Source organism: Sciurus carolinensis, chromosome 9 (genome assembly GCF_902686445.1).
Source record: "Sciurus carolinensis chromosome 9, mSciCar1.2, whole genome shotgun sequence".
Classification (NCBI taxonomy): Eukaryota; Metazoa; Chordata; class Mammalia; order Rodentia; family Sciuridae; genus Sciurus; species Sciurus carolinensis.
The window spans coordinates 93,103,896-93,126,149 of NC_062221.1; the positions used below are offsets into that span (position 1 = coordinate 93,103,896).

General features: G+C 36.8%; 1 protein-coding gene across 3 annotated transcripts in view; it reads right to left on the reverse strand.

Annotated features, from left to right (window-relative positions):
• Positions 1 to 2,402: 2,402 nt before the first annotated feature.
• The window catches only part of Col8a1 (collagen type VIII alpha 1 chain), a 525,631-nt gene continuing 505,779 nt past the window's right edge, over positions 2,403 to 22,254 (reverse strand). For all 3 annotated transcript variants that reach the window (XM_047563749.1, XM_047563750.1, XM_047563751.1), the window contains 8 exons: positions 21,272 to 21,343; positions 19,245 to 19,374; positions 14,810 to 14,869; positions 13,613 to 13,715; positions 9,229 to 9,289; positions 8,724 to 8,811; positions 4,112 to 4,200; positions 2,403 to 2,698 (listed from right to left, as the gene is read on the reverse strand). In XM_047563749.1, coding sequence (XP_047419705.1) covers positions 2,615 to 2,698; positions 4,112 to 4,200; positions 8,724 to 8,811; positions 9,229 to 9,289; positions 13,613 to 13,715; positions 14,810 to 14,869; positions 19,245 to 19,374; positions 21,272 to 21,343 — 687 coding nt within the window. In that variant the 3' untranslated portion in view covers positions 2,403 to 2,614. The remainder of the gene's footprint in view (positions 2,699 to 4,111; positions 4,201 to 8,723; positions 8,812 to 9,228; positions 9,290 to 13,612; positions 13,716 to 14,809; positions 14,870 to 19,244; positions 19,375 to 21,271; positions 21,344 to 22,254) is intronic.

Genomic DNA, 22,254 nt, shown 5'->3' on the forward strand with positions numbered 1-22,254 from the left:
GGCCTCTGCCTGGTAATGTCAGTCACAACATCTACTAGATGCCAGTTGTAACCCCTCATCCCCCACAGGTGTGGCAACCAAACATATTTCCAAATATTGCAAAGGTCCCCTGGGGGGACAAAATTGCCTGTGTGAGAACACTTCTAGACTGTACCTATGTGATAGTTTGTTAGTAGCTGTTGTGCTGCGGTATCATTAGAAATTTGAAAGAGTGATTTTTAAAGTTCTTGCCTTCATTTTTCTTTAACCATGGGTGTAGACAGCCTTCTGAGGCAGTATAAGCCATATTTTATATTTGAAGTTGCCTTGTATCTCATTATTGTTTCCTATTAGCTGTAAATATACTAAATATGAATACAGAATCTGAAGTGTGGGGAACACTCTCACATATATAATGTTCATAATGGTCTCATTTTTTGTTTTGGGGAAGTCAATAATAGCAGCTTGATAGATTGGTTTGGATTCTGACAGAAACAGGTAGCAATGTCTTAATATGCAGATTTGTTCATTCAAAAAATCAGGCTTGATAAACTTTTTTCCAGATTAGTCTAAGACATGTCACTTGACAGGTAGTTGAATGCTGGTATTTGGAAGACATGTGATCCATTTTCTTTTTTACTTGTGGCTGAGAACATCTCACTTGTTAGGGTTAAAGGGATAAAATAATAGGGTTAGGTTAGGCATAGTTTGGATAAAACTTCATTCTATGGTGGCTTTTTTTCCTTTCCTTTAACTTGCTGGGCTCTGGTCAGGACCCTTGAGAATGGAACACATTTCTCTTTCCCTGAATCCTTCTGTGTGGTTTTTGGCCTGCAGAGGTGCATGAGCAGTAAGTTGCTAGTATGCAGGAGAGTGTGATCTGCTGTATTTCTATTTGCTAGCCTCTGAGGCTTGTTTAAAACTTCACAGAATTTAAGTGCAGAATTTCATGTGGGATCTGTTTGCTTTATTATCTATTTGTTGTATATGCCCGAGTCTCCAAACAGACAAGTTGGTGTCTTGAAGTGAAACAGGAGACCTGGGTTTGATTTCCAGTTCTTCTGTTTGAACTAGTGTATGTCCCTTCTGAGATTCAGTTTTACTGTTTATAAAATGTGAATAGTAACATCCTTCCTTCAGGACTATGTCAGTGATCAAACATGACAGACTAAGTGTGACAACTGTAAACACAGTGCTTGGCACAAAGTAGATAATAGTTAACATAATTTACATGAGTAAGAAAAGTAAGAGAATTTGCATTTAACCCACAGAATAAATATTATGAGCCCATACCAAAATAAATAATTGAATAAATAAGAAATAACTGAATAAATAAATGGGAAAAAGAAATAGTTCTTTCTTACAGAGAAATTCCAATAAAAATATATTAAGAGAATAAGGGAAACTGAAAAAATCTTCGCAGTAATAATTGTTGCAGAAAAGAACTACCAATTATTGCTAAGAATTAGTGGGCAAAGTTTGAGGAAAACAAAGTATGTGCATAGCCTTGAAGTATCTTCCCCAAGATAGATAGATATTGTTTACAAAGGGAAAAACAGCAACTTTGTTGTGGAGAAAATTGGCAGATACTGCCTAACCAGGAGACCAAGGCTGACATGACATCATTGGTAAAAACCACAATAACATTACACATTCCCTGACACAATACATTGAGAAGCACATACTGCTACTGTGGTTCTGGCCAAAAAAATGCATAACTTCAATAAAATCATAAGGAAATAATAGAAAAATCCAAACTGAGGGATATTCTGCAAAATGCATGATAAGTACGCATCAAAAGTGTGAAAGTCATGAAAGAGAAGGAAAGAATGAGGAACTGTCACCATCAGGAGACATAAAGACTAAACACAATATGGAATCTGGGCTTGGCTCCTGGACTTGAAAAAGGACATCAGTGAAAAAATTGGTGAAACTGAACAAAGTCCGTAGTTTAGTTAAATGTACAGTACTGATGTTCATGTCTTAGTTTTGGCAACTGTATCATAGTTATATAAGATATTAACACTGGGAGAAGCTGTAGGGGGAGGAACATAGGAATTAACTCCATTAAATTTTGCAACTATTCTGTATGTCTGAAATTATTTCAAAAAAATTTTTAAAAAATAAATGGATAAGACAGGCATAGTTATATTGTGTTTTGTATGTTTACAAAGTGCTACATACATTTATGGGTCTTCCTAGCTGCCACTGCTACCCTTCATGATGGGACCACACTTCACAGCTCCTCATGCACCATCTCACAGAAATCTTGTGAAAATTCTGTGAATATTTCACAGCTGATGAGACTGAGGCTCAGAGAGGGAAGGGGCTTGCCTCAGGTTGCCCAGCTGCTCTTCCTTTTCTTTTGCATATCACAGCAAAGTACAGAGGGTGAGAGAAAAACTCAATCTGTTCAAGAAAGATCACACAAAAGCTCATGATTCTTTATTATACAAGAGAGATGGCAAAGGAGAAATTAATTTCTGTCAAAGAATCTCGGGCAAACATTCCCAGTGATCTAATTGATGATACAACTAACATAATAAAAGTAGCTAATATCTACTGAGTGCTTACAATGTATAGCACCTTTAAATATGATGCAAACTTCACTGCGAAAATCTTCATTAGGACCAGGTTAGAAAAGTCCCAGTTTCAAGGATTCCGACTTGCACAGGCTGAGTACTCCCATTTCTAGAAGTTCAAAAACCTCCTTTTTTATCTAAATGAGAGAAAAGACCAAAAAAAGAAAAAAAAAAGTTTAAGATCAAGCAAAGATGGTGAAAACATCTGGGTTCCCAGGTATTTACACAGCTGTTATGGCCAGTAGCAGAGAGGAACAGCCCTGATCAACTTGATTCAGAGTTGAAATAGTCACACAAAGGAAGAGGTATTAGAGAACACATCAGTTTCTTTAAAGTGCCCTTTTGTTTGTAGCCATTCAAAATAAATGCCATACAAACATGGCTCAAGGACTCCAAAGTGTGGTTTCTGTAAACCAGGTCATAGCAATACTCTAATATAGGATTTTATTGCCTTAGGATAATTGCTAATGATGTCAACACAATAACTGATGACAAAGAAATTCTGACATTATTCCTCATTATTATAACTAAACAACTAGTAGATTATTCAGATTTAACATTATAACTGAAATCACTAAATAGGGTCTCATTTGTCTGATATAAAATTTGTTAAACTAGTTTTAAAAAAGTCGATCTGTTCAGAGGCAAAATGCATGACTCTGTGTCTGGAGAGAGGATGGGGGGGTGAGGGGTGGGTGGAATTGAACAAATTGTCTTGTCTTTTACCCCAAACTGATGACTGATAATAACTTACCAATCAATTAAAATCAGGTTTGGTCAATCTGGAGATATGGTTTTATGTGGTAAATTATTTAGCATGTCTAGAGGAGCAATTCCAAGTCTCTTCCATAGTTACTGCCCTGATTTATTTTTGGCAGTCATGTTTATTACTATGCAAACCCTAGACTAAAAAACTGGCCCCATGGTAATATGGTGGGTGGCAAAATCAATTTTTTACATTATGATGATAATGGATTGCTTTCATAAATATATAATGAGCTAAAGCTGTACTCATAAAGGCATTCAATCTTAATCCATTGAGATATCAAAAAATTTCCCCACCCCACAAAGCCAAAATATCTTTCTAAATTAAGTAATTGGTTTTTGGGGATGAGGAGATGTTGGCAAAGAGATAAGTATGTGTCTCCCAATCTCCCACCTTGGCCAAAAGTGCACACATAAGAATAAAATCAGGCAAAGATGATTGTGTCTATGAGGAAAGGCACAGGAAAAGTGCCAACTGCTTCAGATCATCCTGTTTCTCAAAGGCAAAGTACAAACATTGTCCTTCTAGGACAGAGGCCCTTGGTCATTTAATGAGTGACAAAGTGGACTCCCATAAAACACAAAGAATACAGTTCTGTCTAAGGGGTTGAGGTGGCCTTCATAATTGTAGTTATCTCAGAGTTAAAAGATAGAAATCATGTCAAAAGCCAGAATATGTTGGCTCTCCATGTCAAATGCTTTATTACAATGTTTGAACTCAAGTAGGGATTGGAAATAAACAAACAAACAAAAAGGATGAAAGGTCGTTGCTGATTACATAGTACCTCAGGAATGTCCATCATTCTCCTCAACTTCTGATCTCTCCAGTTCCAGTCAAAAACCAGAAACTTTAAGGGGTTCAAATTAAGGCCACCTGAAAGAGACAGTGAGAGTGGCTGTAGTAAAGACCTCTGGACAGAAGCTTATTATAATGCTTATTTATTCTGGTTGCTTTTTGACTTGTTTGCTGTCTTTTCCCCTAGCAACTAATCTCTGCCCATTAAGTGCTGCCTTTGCCTGATGGAAAGCAAAAAAGTCCTCTGGGACTTCTCTCTTTTCAGTCTTATCATTGCTCCTGAAAAAAGCAGAGAAGCTGCTCTAGCTAAGCTTATTGAATGCTCCTGTGCTGACCAAGCTTCCATTTCATGAAGCCTGGAAGGTGCGGCCTCCTTCTTGAAAGGACTGGATCAGGTATATCCTCAGTTAGGTACAGAGGCCCTTGGAATCTGCATGACTTTGTGGAGGTGAGTGGGGAGGAGGAGGAGGAAGGGGTCGGGTGGTTTGTTTTAGGCAGAAAAGGAAGTCCACGTGAATTGTTCTATTCATTCAGATATCCTTTGATGAGGCTGGAAAATCACTCAAGCCCTCCTTCTCCTCTTTTTCCTTCTATCTAGAAGACAATTACCAAATGTGAGGACCTTCAGAGGTCTGTTTTTCCTACTGCTCCAAGTTGAAGACAGTACCTGAAGACCTCCTCAGCCTGCAGCACCTCCTCCCAGCTCTTCCCTTGGCTACTTCAATATCTCCCTCTCTCCTCCAAGTAGCTTTTCATAACTGAAGTGCTTAGCAGGGGGCAGTGGCAAACACCTGCTTGTTATCCCAGTGATCCAGGACGAAGAGGCAAGCAGTTGACAAGTTCGAGGCCAGCCTCAGGACCTCAGTGAGAACTTGTCTCAAATATAAAATAAAAAGGAGTGGGGATGAAGTTCAATGGTAGAGTGCCCCTGGTTCCAGACCCCAGTACCAAACCAAACCAAACCAAACCAAAACCAACCAACCAAACAAAAACCCCCCACAAAACCCAAAATGACAAGAAGAAAAAAACAAAACAAAAAACCCCCCAAACCAACAAAACAACAAACAAACCTTTTATTTAAAACTTTCTCTGCAAAAAGCAAAATGCAAATGGTAAGCTGGGAAAAAAAAATGAGTTGAGAGATAGTCTCCTCTAAAAAATAACAGGTGGAAGAGCAAACAAATACAGCTCTGTAATGAAACTGGGCATTATGTAATAAGGCTTTAAAACACTATTGGACAAGTAGTTTTCCTTCCGTGACATCCCAGGGCAAACAGAAACTTGAACATAGTTACTTGCAAAGATGATCATAAAAAATGAGAAAATAAAACCAAAAATCCTGCCATAAAAAACTGATAAAACAAACAAACAAAAAAACCCAAACCAGTATAACTTTGCAATAGAATGTTGCAGAGATATCATAAATGAAAAACTAAACCTAGTCACGACAAGGAAAGTCCTCATGAAACATAGTAAGTGAAAAAAGTAGGCTGCAAAGTTATGAGCTGTAGTGCTAAATACATGAACGTGTATAAAAAAGACTGAAAGGAAATATATGCATTATAACTAATAAGGGATTATCTCTACTGTGTCTTATTTTCTTTGTCCATTTTGGCATTTTTCTTATAGTCAGGAAATCCCATTCATTATGAAATTATAACAACAAAATTCAATCTATCATTGTATAGATCCCAATGTCATGGGATATTGTTCAATGTCTGGAAACTCTCCTGTATATCCAACACAATAAACATCTTGCTAAGTCACAAACAGCTACTAAAATACGTTATGTGCTGTTGGTCTTGCTTTGTTAAGACTTCCAGTTTCCAGAGTGTGAGGGCTTTTCTTCTTTGTATGCAGCCTAACACCTGACGCTAATGAATATTAGATAGCCAATCAGATTCAGAAGTAAGTTATTTTCATTAATATACAACATCAACAGCCCTTAAATGATTTTCCATGTGAATTAACCTTCACATTTCTCCCAACTCTGTAGAAACCTAATTTCAATAGTCTGAACACCTTTTTTTTCAAATGTAGAGAAGAATGGTGCTGTTGCATGGGTGGCAGAGTAGAAGGGTTAATTTGGTGACAGGAACCAATCTGAGTGTCTACACCTGGCCATTCCTAAAGCCCAGCTAATCTGTTCCAAATCCGTGTTTCACGGAAGGGCTATAATTGCTATCTCTCATTTGTTCCTTAACTTTTAATGTCCCAGGTCCATAAGACAAAAATTCAAACTCTTTAGTTTACTGTTCAAGGTTCTCCCTCTCCAAAATCTGACTTTTTTTCCAATGGAATCACCTATTACTATAGCTCATAAAGTCTTTGAGAAAGAAAGTTGGTTTCTTTGATGAAACTAGTATTTTTTGAGCACTTAGGGTGTGACAATCATTGTGCTGAGCTCTTTTTTCTCTTTCCACATTTTTTAATTGGTGCATTATAGTTGTACATAATAATGGGATTTTTTTGTTACACATTTGTACATGCACACAATATAATTTGGCCAATATCACTCCCCAGAACTTCCCCCCTCCTCCTTTTGGTCCTTTTCCTCTATTGATCTTTGATTTTCATGAGATTTGTGCCCCACCCACTTCTTTTCCTTTTTCCTCTCTAGTTTCACATATGAGAGAAAAGATGTGACCCTTGACCTTCTGAGTTTAGTCTCTAGTTCCATCCATTTTCTTGCAAGTGACAGTTTCATTTTTCTTCAAGGCTGACTGTATATAGGCCACATTTTCTTTATCCATTCATCTGGTGATGAACACCTAGGGTTGGTTCCATAGTTTGGCTATTGTGAATTGCGCTGCTATAAACATGGGTATGCACGTATCACTGTAGTATGATGACTATAATTCTTCAGGGTAAATACCAAGGAATGGTATAGCTGGGTCATATGGTGGTTCCACCTCCATATGGTGACCTCCATACTGATTTCCATAGTGGTTGTACTAATTTATAATCCTGCCAACAGTGGGAATTCCTTTTTCTCCATGTAGTCTCCTGTGCTGAGCTCTTTATTGACATTTCATTTTTCATAACAATCCCTGAGGTAAATACTGTTATTATTCCTGTCATTTGGTTAAAGAAATAGGCTTAAAAAGGTTAACTGGCCAAAGTCACAGAGTTGGTCAATTGCTGGACCTCAGCTTTGAAATCCAAGGTCTGAAACCTTACTAGGGACTCTTCATCTCAGCACTATATTGTCTACTCACTGTCTGCTCTTGATGTACCACATGGATCTGCCTGTTCTTTTCTGAGTGGGCTCATCTCCTATACATACATGCTTTCAATGAATATCCCTGGTTGCCTTAGTCCTCTTCAAAACTTCAAAGAGCAGTTAAAGATCCTTCCCTGCAGGGTCAGGCCTCTATAATAATCTCTCCCTGATTTCAAATCTCATAGCACTTGGTGATCATTTGGCTCTTGGCATTGACTGCCTCATGTTGTCAATCTCATCCTGTGAACATTTAGCTCTTCAACTTGGTCAAGAACTCCTTAAGGGGAAAAGTCTTTGGAACCAGGGAGGCCTGGACTAAAGGACCTCAGGGGTCGCTTAATCCTTCTGAGGTTCAGTTTCTCTCATAAAAAATAAAGAGTGCCAGTCAGCACTGAATGAGATAGCATACAAAAGGATGACTAGCATAAGTACAAGTAGGATTTCAATAAACGTATGTTTCCCTTCCTTGTTGGAGGCTGCCTAGTCTCTTTCTCTTCTGCATAGAACTCTGCATACAGTGGGTTTAATTAACTATGTATGATTTTCATCTAGAGAGAAACCAGTTTTTGGTTTTCTGAGTAAATGATCATCTCTGTACTGAGTTACTAAATTGATGAACACATTACTTTAAGATACATAAAATAATCCAGGAATAGCTCCAGACAGTTATAAAACAAAGTTCTATTACTACATTAAGGAAGTAACTTGGAAATGAGTATGAAAAGAAATCATTAAATCTGTCTGGTTGGCAGAACAGGTAATAAGATCATCAACAGGTTAGCAGGTTCTCAGTCTACTGGCTTCAAGAAAGTCAACAAAATATAAAAACTCACTGCGGGATGCTGTCTGGAATACTTTCTGCATAAAGTACTAAAAGAGAAATGCATTTGGGTAGTAATATTCCAGAATATCTGTATTTTATCCACAGAAACTGCATTCTTTTGGTTTTGTTTAGAAGTTTTATATACCAATCCTAAACCACAATGGGAGTCTTGTGGGACTAAGACTCAATTAGCTGGGAAAGAAATGGTCAACACATTGAGCTCTACAAACTCTAGAGATTGCAAATTGGTGAACAAAACCTGTTGGATCTACTAACTTGCTTACAGTGACTGGGATTTGAGGTGGGCTATATGGCCTGCACTGTGACTGGGATTTGAATGGTTTAGGTGGGCAAATGCAATTCAGTTTATCGCAGTCCATATCATTCCCCATTACGTTATCCTTACTGGTTTCAGAGACTACAGGCTCTGTTTCCCATTGGGAAATTAACACAGAGATCTAGTTTCTATATATTCAAATGTGGTTTCTTAAACTTCCACATGGGGGTAAGGCAAGTCCTACTTTTGGGTAGAAGTATCATTGCCCTCTTTCCTACCTTGTTTAATGAGTTCTTTAATTCTTCCTGGTGTTCCCACACCCAGGTGCACCACACGCTTCTCCAGCAATTTTACTTGCTCCTGAACCTGCTCCAAGATGGAAGAGAAGAAGGAAAAAGAAGAGACATTAAGGAAGTGCAATTAAAGGTCAATTTAGAGCATTTTAACGTAAAGTTAAGAAAGTGAAGTGCAAATGAGGTGTTTAGGATCAAGTTCCAGGGTCAAGAAGAAAACTTCCCTAGAAAACTGGTGAACTCTTAAAGAATGCAGGAATCAAGCCTCAGCTGCTGTATAGGAATGACTGCAGAAGGTAGCAAGGTATGCAGAGGCAGAGGCACAAAATTCAAAGAAAACCAGAATGGTTGCTAAGCCTGTCATATAAACCAGGCACCAAAGAAGACACTTAATAAGGACATTAGATGAGGTTAAAGGGTAAAGTTGAGATCTGGGAGTGGCCCTTAGTGGTGACTTACATTCCTATTAGGAACCACAAACTCGGCTTACCTTTATATGTTTTGCAAATAATTTCATAACTTTGCTGTCTCCTCGGAATGCTGTCATCGACCTAATGAAAAGGAACAGATTAATGTTGAAGAAAACTCACTCATTCTTGCCTGTGTTGACTACTTAAGTGTATCTTGCCTTATTCAAAGAATGTGTGTGTATATATGTGCACGTACACACGTGTGTATATATAGCCACAAAGTTTTGGGATTTTCAGGTTAGCTCCTCTTACAGTGAAATTGGGGTGGCCAGCTGGACTCAGTGGCGGTGCCTATAATCCCAGCTACTCCTGAGGCTGAAGCAGGAGGATTTCTAGTTCAAGGTCAGACTGGGCAACAAAGGCCCTGCCTGAAAAGATTCAGAAACTGGGGTGGCCTTTTATTTAGACACATATCCGTGCTGGCTTCTAACTTGCATATACAAAGTTAACGTTACTTAGGTTTCCTTGATTACTAAAACACATGGATCTGCCCTTTTCTTTTTCTTTTTTTTAAATTAAACTTTATTTAATGTTGGTATTAATGATTCTCCTGTGCAGCATTAGGTAGTATAGCTTGTTGATAAATAAATCTAAACTATTTGAAAAGCCAAGAAAAATAGAGTAAACTCTTACTAAGTTAAATGATAAAAAATACCCAAAAATATAAATTAGAAAGAGGATACAATATGTGAGACAGACTTACATCATTTGTAAAGCATAAGGCAAAGATATAAAATTTAATAAGTTTTGAAGATCTAGAACTTTAGTATTCCAAACATCTATAGAGTTCATATAGATAAAACTTTCTGACTCAGTAGGTCTAAGATGGTATGCCCCAAATTCTCATTTCTAACAAGACCCCAGGTGATGTGATGCTGCTGATCTGAACACTGTACTTTGAGAAACACTGATTTAGGTAAAGTGGAGCTCCTTCTGGGAAAATAATTAAATAAATGACTTGAGAAATGAAAAGTCTACAAAATTTCAAAAAATTATTGAAACATTTGCACTTTTCTTATAATACAGAACTTCCAGATTTCAGTTCCCTGACAGAGAATTTATCTTCCAACTCTGCAGTGTAATTCTCACACATATTTTGGTTGCACAAGGGATCTTGGAGCAGTACTATCAGTCTGGGCTCTACAGAACCCAAGGGCATCTCCAAAGGTCTGTCTCTGGTGGCCATAAATGGGAGCTGGCAGATGAATGAGCCTGACAGAGAGAAGGGCTTTCATTCTCCTATCAGAGAGCTCCACTTATTCTAATTTGTAAACTGAGACTCTCTGAAAATCTTCATTTGGGAAGTACTTCAGCCAAATGGAAAGGAAAGAAGGAAGAAAGGGAAGGAAGAAGGAAAAGGACACAAAGGACTGGTTGACCATGAGCATGAAAGCAGATGGGTATTAAAAATGAGTGAGGCAGGTGTGAGAACTGAGGTGACCCAGAGAACATCTGCCCCAGAAAGACGGGTCAGCCAGTGATTCAGAAGCGAGATTATGGGCCCAGTGTTACAAGACCTGATTTTTGAAGAAGCCAAAAATCTAGAATTTAATGTGCACATTTTGATTTAAATTTTGGGCAACTCATTCAAAATATTTTAGATATGGTCAACTAATTCAAATATTTTAGGTGGAAAATACTTACGGGTTAAACCTGGTCCTTGGGCTATTGATTTACAACCTGTGACCTACATGTAAGACCGGTAGACCATTTAGTTTCTAGAATCTGGATCTATCTACATTAATTCAGACTGTCAGCTCTGGCAGTCAAGACTACGCTAGTGGTGCCTGACACAACTGCCTTCACCAGATCTTTCTGGCAGGTCTCTGGCAGCTCATAGCAGTGGCTGCTCAATACCATCTGCTCATTGTCTTATTGCAGAGATGATAATGATGCTGCTGCTACTATGTCATCATGGGAAAAGCATAATTCTTAGGGAATTTTTTTTTTAACACACTGAATGCTATGAATGTGGCAACTGATATTTCCTAAGTCATTCTGACTGCTTCAAAGTGTAGGCCCATAGAATTTAGGGTCACCTCTGCAACTCAACAGGACTTTATGGAAGCGATCTTGAGCACCAGTCCTCACTGGCTTCACTGATATTCTGATCTTTATTTTTTTCTTTGCTTCCATTTTCCCCACCTGTTTTTCATTTGTTGCATGTATTTCTATATAGCACCTGAAGTTCTGTTTTGAGTGGGTATAAATCTTTTTAACTAATATTTGGGGATAGACCCAACATGGGAATATTGCTCTCCTTTATATATTATGCTGTTTTGAGAAATATCATTGACCAGGAGGAACATAAAGTTTGCAAAATAGTGAATCATGCTATGCAACTTCTGTTGCATGTGAGTTTTTACTTACATATAAACTTTCTTCATGTTAAGGTCAACTAGGAAGATAATTTAACATAATTCATAGTTCTCAAGAGAATAGATACTATAAAAATAGAATCATGAACAGGCTTGTGCCTGCTCAAAAACAAATTTACAGGTCATTTAACCTGGAAATGGATCATAATATTACCAGGGACACAGAAAAATAGTGAGAATTGGTAAATGAAGTATGACAACACAGGGCTTTTATGCCCCTTAGAAGAGAATTTATATACCGTAAAAGCTCAAATCAATTTGACAGTTCATTTTTAAGAGGTCACCTCTAAGTCAACCTCTTTGCCATTAGTATTTCAATCTGAAATAAGTTCTGTGGTGGTAGTTTTTAAAGCAATGAAAAGTCAATGTGAATTGCTGTGACCTCAGGTCCAGGAAGTACAGGGCCCAGAAATCAGAGAACTGAAGATCAATTATGTTTGCAGCAGAAAGAGTTGAAAGGAACACTTTTGCTTCACTGGATGGGTAGGTGATACAATTTTATGTGTGTGCACGGGTGGGGGAAAAGGGAGTTTGAAGGACTATTAAAGTATAATAACTATTTTCTAAATCATGATTATATTAGTTCATCTAGAAAAATAGATGCAAGTAACTACTGAGTACCTATGTTTGCACCTTTGTCCATATGACCAAGTTCAGTTTTCTTCATGAGTTGGATTTTCCTTTGTTTTGTCTCCTGTCAAAGCCTGGCTCAGAGCCTGGCTCCCAGAAAGGACTGTTCCCACTGCTTCCTGTCTTACTCTTGTTGATTCTTCTTTGAAAACTGAATGTTACCACTTACCCAGTGGAGACATTTTTGTTTATTCTACAAAAATATAGTAAGGTATATGAAAGCACTTAGTAAAACATTGACAAAATATTTTTAATATGTAATTTTTACATTCAAATTTTTGGTCTATTTGGGATTTATCTTAGTGTAAGAAGTGGGATATGAATCTAACCTGCCTTTTCTGATGGCTAGTCAGTTGTTCCAAATCAATTTATTAAATAATCTATCTTTCTCTACTGATTTCTGGTTTTCTGTATGGGACATTTCCATAAGCATTTGTGTATTTCTAAACTTTCAATTCTGCTCCACTGTTCTGATTTGTAGTACACATGACAGTTCCATACTGTTTTAATTATTGAGACTTTGTAATACATATATTTGTGATCTGATAGGGATTAATATCTTGTCTTTAGTATTCTTTTTTCAGAATTTCCATGCTAATTTTGAGTGGCAAGTATTTTCTTACATGAATTTAGACCAAGTTTATCTAGTTTAAAAAACAACTGTACTGAAGTCTTATGGGAACCTGAAATTTGTTCATTATCCTAAGTAAAACAGAGATCTTTACAACACTGCGTCTTCCTATTCAAGGATATGGTACAACTTTTTTTTGTTAAAGATCTTTTCTCTTATTTGATGTTTTCTTTATGCAGATTTTGGTAAGTTTATACCTTTGTATTCTATCTTCTCTTATTATTCTGAGTCAGATTCCTTTTTGTAATTTTCCTTCTAACTGAATGCTGCTGGTATAGTCTGCTTCTACACACTGTGTTTCCCCATACAGCAGTCAAAGTGATCCTTTAAAATGATGACTCAGATCATGGGAATCCTCTGCTCAGAGTCCTAAGGTGGCATCCTATCTCAGAGTCTTTTGTGTGCAATGTCTCTTCTACCTGGAATACTCCTCCCAGATAGGTGCTTGGCTCTTCCCTTTACTTTACGCAAGCCTCTGCTCAAACATGGTCTCCTTAGAAGTTTTCCATGCCTGATCTTTTACAAAGAGTCCCCATTCACTTCTACCCTTAGCCAAGCTCTGCTTTTTCTTTACATAACTTATTAGTACACCTGACATTATAATGTCTACTTATTTGTTTATTGTCTCCTCCATTGGAATGTAAATTTCATGAGGGCAAGGACTTGTTTTATCACTACTTTAACTCCAGTGCACAGAGTGTACCAGGTTGACATCTATCAGTTAATCAGAAAGCATTTATGAAGTAGAGCTGGTGAAGCTTCTACCTGATGAGCTCCAGGGCTCGAACGGCAGAGCTGCAGATGATCAGCATCAGTACAGATTTCTTCTCACTATGGTTTTTCCGAAGTTTTACCCACTTAGGACAGACTGAAAATAGAGCACATAAAATTACTGTGAATATAGTAAACTAGAGCCCCCAAAGTTGTGTATTCTCCAAATACCTCTTACTAGTGTTTAAGTAAAATGAAATATAATGTGCACTGATCATTACAACTCTATTTTCTGGTTATTCTAGATATTAGATTAAAATGACATGTCATTAATTTACAACACAAAACATATAATATGCCAAGCATCTAAATTTGACTAGTTTTAGAACTATGTAAAAAAGTTTAGACTAATACATTTTCAATATTTTATGACTGATGCTCAAAAACAACATTGACTAAATAGGAAGATTCTGACCCAATAATATTAAGTTTTAAAGAGACACCCAGCATAAGACATAAACTGGAACTGACATTTAAATAATAGTCAGCATTTCTTAAACATTGTGCTAAGCATTTTGTGTAATTTTTTTTCTTTTTTAGTTCTTATAAAGAGGTGACTTTGATTATATATTTACATTGCTGAATTTGTTGCTGAGAAAAGTTCATCATCAGAATTGCTTACAATTTAAAAGAAGAATGTTAAATCTCTGTATCTAAACTATTTCACTGCTGGCCACACATAAATGACAACTTGATATGAATAATCCATAGCTATGCACAATAATAATGAAAAGACCAAACCAGACTGACTTTGAATAGCTATGGTCTGAATTCTCAACATGTGAACAGACTTTCAGAATCTCACAGTGGATATGAAGTTCACAGAGTCCAATTACCTTATCTTTCAGGTAACAAAATAAAAGTCCAGGGGGTCCTCAATGACTTGCCCCTGGTCAAACAGCAAATTACTGGGGACCTGGGAACAGAACATTATTCTTTGGATTCCTAGACCAATATTTATAATGTGTTATAAAACAAAAATGAGACCAAAACTGTAATTCCCCAAGCCAGAGCTAAACAAGAATAAATTTAAGTAGGTTAAAAGTTAACATCAGATGAAGCCAACATGCATTTAAGCTAAAAACTTTTTATTTTAAATGTAGTTTTCAAAGTTTTTATTTTAAAGGGAAAAAACTGATTTTTTGATGGACTAATAGGTGAATAATTTTTTAAAGATCAAAGGTAACTTACTTTCTTTTAGGTATGATGAAAGACTGTGAGTCAAATCATTGGCTTTCAGGAAACAGGAGTCTAGAAATATGATAAACAAGCTTTGTAGAGAATTTTGCAAACACACAATCACAACAAATTAAGTGTGAATGATATATAGTTGAACAAGTTATAAAACATCAGTGAATTGCAGACTCATTCTATATTTTAAAGTATTCTTTAGTATTTAAAATAACACATTGTAGCAGAAGAAGGTAACTTTTTAAAAACCCTCTATGGAGCTGTTCATCATTTTCTTAAAGTAATAAAACAGATATTCATTCAGCAGAGAGATGAAGCACCTTTGTTTTTCAAAGTCATGGAATAAACAATATACAAAGGCAAAGGGAAGTGGCCAAAACTATCTAGGAGAGATGAGAACTAAAAAATAATACAATGAGACAGCACACTTATTTAGAATGGCAAATGTTAGAAAGATGCAAACTACCAAGGGTTGTTGAGAATTCAGGGTAACTGGAATGTTTCTGTGGAGGATAGAAGTGTAAACTGGTACACTTATTTTGGAAAGTAGTAATATGCAGATTATATACCCAATGATACCCTGATTTCACTTCTGGGTAAATAATGGAAATAAATTGTATATGGTCTATAGAGGAACACTTACAAGGACATTCACCCTGGCAATATTTGTGATTCTGAGAAGCAGGAATAACATAGTGTCCATACCATGGAAAATATATCTATAAGTGTGATAGATGAAAACATTGGAATACTATGTAGCACTTGGAAGTGATGAATTAGATGTGCATGAAGCCACAAAGGCATATCTAGAAAAGTGTGAAGTGAAGAAAAAAACACAAAGAGAGGATCAATACAAAATCATTTAGATAAAATTAAAATATATACACACATACAACATATTTTGTAAGAATACATACATATTTAAAAATGTGTACAATGAATCAAAATGCAGTCTGTAAAAAATATAAATAAATAATTAAAAAAAAATGAAATCAGAATCCCAAAGAGGAAAAAAAAAATGAATGAATGTCTATGAGGAAAGAAAAAAAGTGGAGATTTGGGAAGAATGAAAATAACACATCAAAATACAACAATACAAAGTCACAGCATAATACATTAAAATAAAACAACCCTTGTTGACCATAGACATTTGTGGTCTCTCAATTATGTAATACTTTTAACTGTTTACACGAGATGCATAAAAAAACAACATCATGGTTATTATTATTATTTGGATGTGAGGTGTCCCCAAAAAGCTCACATGTGAGACTATGCAAGAAGGTTGAGAGAAGAAATGATTGGATTATGAGATCCTTAACCCAGTCAGTGAATTAATCCCCTGACAGGGATTAACTGAGTGGTAACTGAAGGCTTATAGGGTGTGGTGAAAAGATGGGCATCGAGGGTGGGGTTTTGGAATATATATTTTGGATCTGGCAAGTGGAGTCTCTCTCTCTATCTGTGCTTTCTGATTATTGTGTGAGTTGCCTCCCTCTGCCACACTCTTCTGCCATGATGTTCAGCCTCACCTTGAGTCCTGAGGAATGGAGCCTGCTGTCTATGGATTGAGACCTCTGAAATTGTGAGTGTCCAAATAAACTTTTTTTTCTCTAAAATTGTTTTGGTTGAGTCTTTTAGTCACAGCAGCAAAAAAGCTGACTTAAAACAGTTATGAACTTAATTCTATAAGAAAAAGTTTCTCTGTAAACACAGCATGTGTTAGGAAGCAAGCATTTCTAAATTTGTATTGTGACCCCAGAACATACAACTCACATGGGTAACTAACTTCAAAGATATTGCCTATTCTATGTGTGGAGGCTTTGTTGGTTTCTGCCACTGTATTTTTCCAAGCTTGGATACAATCGGACTCACCCAGGGAGCTTTACAAAAGATAGATTCCTGGGGTGGACTTTCCTTTGTACAGTGTCTCAAAATTCCTTGAGAGTGGGTTTGGGTTGCGTTTTAAAAACTTCCTTGGAGATTTAGTTACAGCTAGCCTTTAGGCATTTAGGATCATGGATCTAAACCACACTGTAGCTCTCAGGCGACAGCAGAGCTAATTAGCTCCTAGAGATTCTGGTCTCAAAACCCTAATTAAGTGCCATGTGTGTGATATTAACAATGTACAATGCACAATACTAATTGAAAAGACATGTTCCCTCCCTATAGACACAAACAACCTCAAATTAAAACCAAGTCAGACACTTGACAAACTGAGTAGGAACAATATTTATTATTTATATCCACCTTATACCTTCTTGCGCCTGTTCCAAATAACCCATGGCATCTCCCTGTCCTCACCTAGTATAAACTTCTTTCTATCCTTGGACTCATCTGTGCAGTGACCAGGGTCTTTTCTCCTAAATCTTCCAATGATGCCATAGTTTACTGTATCTTAGAATAGCCTAATTTCTTAACTGAAAAAGAAAGGCTGTTTTTTTGGGCTATATTTCTAAGATATTCTCTTTCCTCTGTAAACAAACTCATGACTCCACATTCTCATCAGATTTTATTACTGAACTCCAATAAAACAATAATATAACCCAAACTTGCTATGGAACTTAGATGAGTTTTTAAAGGTTTCTTCTCATTTTTAGCTCTCAACAATTCTGGAGAGAATCAAGGTTTTTGATGTTCTATAAGGTTACAGAATAGTAGTGGTCCCATTAACTCATGAATCCTTCCTAAGTTCTAAAAGTATGCACTAACAAAGAACTAGCAGGAAAACCGACCACTGAGTCACAGTAAAAATCAAACTTTAGCTAAAGCTTGAGAGGTGATTTTGTTATAGCATTTGGTTTCTGTGACAAAGCAGTCAGGACACAGCTCTCATGCCAGAGGAGCTGGGGTGCTAGGAGGAGTGGTTTCTACCCTTGGAGCTGTCTGGCTTCAGTAAGCCCAAAACTCCAAAGCTTGCTCATGTGCAAAGGCACTCCTTCAATTCCCTTCAGGGTAATTTTCTTGGAAAAGAAACAGGCGCTCATGTCTCCAAACCCCTACATAGTTAAAAAAAAAAAAAAAAAAAAAGAGCATATCACAAAAGAATTATAAAAATCCAGGGAACAGACTGTTCTTCAGCTTCTCAAGCTTCTAAAAAGCATAAAGTTGTAATGGAAAAAGAAAATCAAACTACCCTCAGCTTTTTCCAAAGTAGTATTAGCTATTCCTTGTAGTCTATAAATAGCTCATCTAAACAGAGGTACCCAAACTTCCTATGGTTTGCTTTTATGACAGCATCTATTTTTTTCCAGGCTTGTGCAAAAGTGTTATAGGATGTATCAAAATTTTAAAATCAGTTATTTTAATAATTAATTGAAATTAGTTATTTTAATCTTGAAATACCTTTTAATTATAAATACTCAACAGTAGTAGATCTCAAACTATGATTGACTTAAGAGAATCATCTGGAGGAGGTGTTAACTTTACTAAAAATTCAGAATTTGATTATGACATTTAGACAATTTACTTGAAAAAGTCTGAACTACTACTAGAAATACTACTCTTTTTCGTGTATGTACTGGGGATTGAACCCAGGAATGCTCTATAACTGAGTTCCACTGCTGGTTCATTTTATTTTTTATTTTGACCCAGGTCTCACCAAGTTGCTAGGCTAGCCTTGAACTTATGATCCTCCTGTCTCAGCCTTCCGAGTTGCTGGAATTATAGGCATGAACCACTGTTCCCAGCCTGAAATACTACTCTCAAAAATAAAACCAGGAACTAGGAAATAAAACCATGACTAGGAAATCCAGATCAGCAAAATAAGAAAATTAAGATATTTATTAAGGCTAAAATTCTTGTCTATAAAGAAGAAGTGAACCAAGGTTTCATTCATATCTATACTTTTAAATGTATGCTTTATCTTAATTTAATTTCTATCCTCATTAAGGTCTCTTATTCCTTAAAGAGTGTGCTAAAAAAGACATACCCAACAATTAGTCTTTTGAATAAAAAAGAAAATACAACAAAAAATTTTAGTATTAGATTCAACCAATATTGTTTAGCATCCAAAGAAAGAAATGCTCAGTAGTTAAAATTGTCAGACTGAGCCAGGCATGGTGGTCATGTCTGTGATCCCAGCTACCGGGAAGGCTAAAGCAGGAGACTGCAAGTTTGAGGCCAGGATGGGTGACTTATAGAACTGATTCTGTTAAAAAAAAAAATTAAAAATGAAAAGCTCTGGGAATATAGCTCAGTGTTTGCCTAGCATGTGTGAGGTCCTGGGTTTAATTCCCAGTACCACAAAATAAACAAACAAATAAAAACCATAACAACAAAACAAACATAAAAACCAATTATTAGGTTGAGGAAAAAAGTATTAGCACATGCAAAATATATTAATTCACTGGCTGAGATACCTAACCATAATGTATAGTAAAGAAACATTAAGCATGTTTTGCTCTTCATCCTTAGGAAAATGGGAGCCTGGCAGTACCTGGTAGCTTAAGTTCTTCTAGTTCAATCACTGAGCGATGGCTGCTGTAGTAGTCCTTCATTAGCTTTTGTAGGTCTTCTGGTGTCCCTGGTTTGAGCTCTGATTTTGCAAGAACATCAGTAATTTTCTTCTAAGATATGAAAAGGAAAAACAAATAGATTTCAGAATGGCATTTGGCTTAGGCTTGTTCCTCTGGCATCGAAACTGCACATACTTTTGGTGATAGACGAGTGTGAATATAAGCTCTAATAAATACACTTGAGAAAACTTCCTGAATACTTCCTGGACATAACTATTTGAAAAATGAGGAGGTGATCTGAAAGGCTCCTTGTGCTTCTTGTTTTTTTTTTTTTTTGTGGTGCTGGGGATTGAACCCAGGGCCTTATGCTTGCAAGGCAAGCACTCTACCCACTGAACTATATCCCCAGCCCCTCCTTGTACTTCTTGATTCATGATTTCTATGAGAACTGAAATTTTTGCATGAGATCCCATAATAAGGTCTTTTCTGTTAAAAGTCCAGAGATTTTTGTTGGATGGAAACCTCTCTTTTAGCCTTAAAAGACGTGTATTTTTGGAGGAGTAGAATTTTGAAAATTTCTTGCCTAACCTGGTTTTTGAGGTGTTAAGTCTCAATTTGGATTTCTGGCTTTAGAGATGAACCTGTAGGAGTCACCTGAGCATAGGAGCCTAATGAAAAGGGGACTTTACTCCCCTGAATCTCAAGTCCTGGGAGACTGGCAATCTTCGAGTGGTCCTATGGAAAGAAGAAGCAGTGTTCTAACAGGAAATCCTTTGCAACATCTGTTTTGATTTGGATTCAACTGTGTACTTGTGCAGCACTTCTATTCAAAGTCGGCAATGTGCTGGGAGCACACAACTGTTCATTTCATTTTCATCATAACCTTTCCTTCTCGTTTTCTTCTAATGTTTCACCAAAGACCCAGAAGGAGCCATTCCCCATCCCCCACTCCAGTTCTTTTCCTTCCTTCCATAATATCCTCATTTCCACCCACTGCCAAGAATGGTCAAGGTTCTGTCAAAGGAATTAACATTTAAAAATATGTCATCAGTGGGCTTATTTTAGCATGACTTCAGCCAAGGCTAAACTATCCAGCTAGAGTTCTGACCTTGAGCCACAGAACTTAACACTCCTGAAGGCCATTAGTGTACAAATTATCAAAGAGAAGTTAAAGTCACTTCTTTAAGGACTTGCCAAACCTCAGCCAATTTGGCACCTCCCGTCTTCCTATTTGGCCATTTGTAAGAAAAGAAAACATGCACACACACTCTCAGCTTTCTAAAAGCTTGCTGTTAAGTAACTGGTTTGAGTCCATCTTCTTTCCTCTAATCCCAATCATATTTCCTCTGCTGACTACAGCTGTAGACCTTTCTTGGCAGGGAGAGAATTACACTGCTGTTTTCACAACTGTGGTGGAAGGTGAAAGCTAACCATATTTTCTCAAAGTCTGAGCCATAAAAAAGTTGTATAGGAGCAACAAAGTCTTTCCTATGTTCAGAGGCAAATATTAAAATGGAAGGAGAACTTTTGCCTTAAATTTATGGTTCCAAATTTGAGTCAGAAATGTCTTATGCTACCTACATTTGTTTATTTTTAAAAATTAATATTCTAAGGTATAGGGTCTCAAAAACTGGAATGAGTACAAAAAGAAGGCCGGTTTTGGGGACAGAAACAGAGGGATCAGGGAGGTGGGAGTGGGTATAGTGCTGGGCTCCTTCTAGATTTAGAAATGCAGATCTGACACCTAACCACAATGAAAACACAGGGTGGGTCACAAAGATGTTTGGTGCTCCTCAATACTGAAATAGAAGTCAGAAGAATTTATTTTTAGCCCCAATGGGAACACACTACTAGTGACCTTGGGAAAGTCACCAAACCTCACTGAATCTTAACAATCTCTGTATCTTTAAAGTGGGGATCACAATAGCTATTTCATCAAAGTATGACAAATAAAAATGTGATAGAAACCACATGGGGTCATACCACCATAAGATATTATTAATATTACCTTTCTCCTCTTCCTGGTCTTTTTGGAGTCTTCTTTTATTTCCTTTGGTTTTATCAAGAAACATTCTTTAGGCTATAAAGAAACACAAATGAGGAAACGTTCATCTGCACATGATGATGTGTCAATGAATGGTATGAGTCCCAAAGTACCTTCTGCCCTGCATGTATTCCTCTGAGTACCTTGGTGATATTTTGCAGACTGAGCTGCTGGGAGACCCACTGGAGCTTATTATGCAGGGACTGAGCTGAGAGAATTTGAGAATGTCTGGAAGTGTGGATGACTTAAGACTGGAAAATCTTTGAACAAAGATCAAAATGTGTAAGTGAGTGTATATGTGTGCCTGATATGTGCAGAGCATTAAAGATGGGAGACAGTGGCCAGTTTGTAAAATATAGGCAGAAATAGGTGTGTAAAATTATGATGTGGTGTGACAGCCTTTGACTAGAGTGACTGGAGTTTTCCATGAACTGGCTGTGTATGAGCCTGCATTTCCAAGTCACTGGTTTATTATTTTGTATTATCAATTCTTTTCCTCTTTCCCATAAGCACAGAAAATCCAAAGATAGGATATATTTACTTAAGGTTTTATAAAACCAGCTATACCAAATATTTTTTATAGTGACTACAAAATGAATGTCTCTGCTAATGGTCTGATAACATTCTCAGCACTGCAGCATACAGCGTAATTTATTTTGCCTGTTGCCTTGACCCCTGAGCACCCTATACAGTTTAGTGCTATTTTTATCCTCAGTTTTTTTTTTGAAGGTTGAAAAACAGGAAATTTGGACTAAGACCTTGATTTATAAAATAGAATGCCTCAGATTCCATATTTATTAATCATAAGCAAGAATATAAAATGTTTCCTGTGCTGGATCTTTTACGCAACATTTTCCAACAAGTTGCCAAGAAAGATATAAAATGTAAGTAAAACTTATTCTGAGTTTTCCCTTGATTAGGTTTCCATTCCAGCTACAGTGTACTCT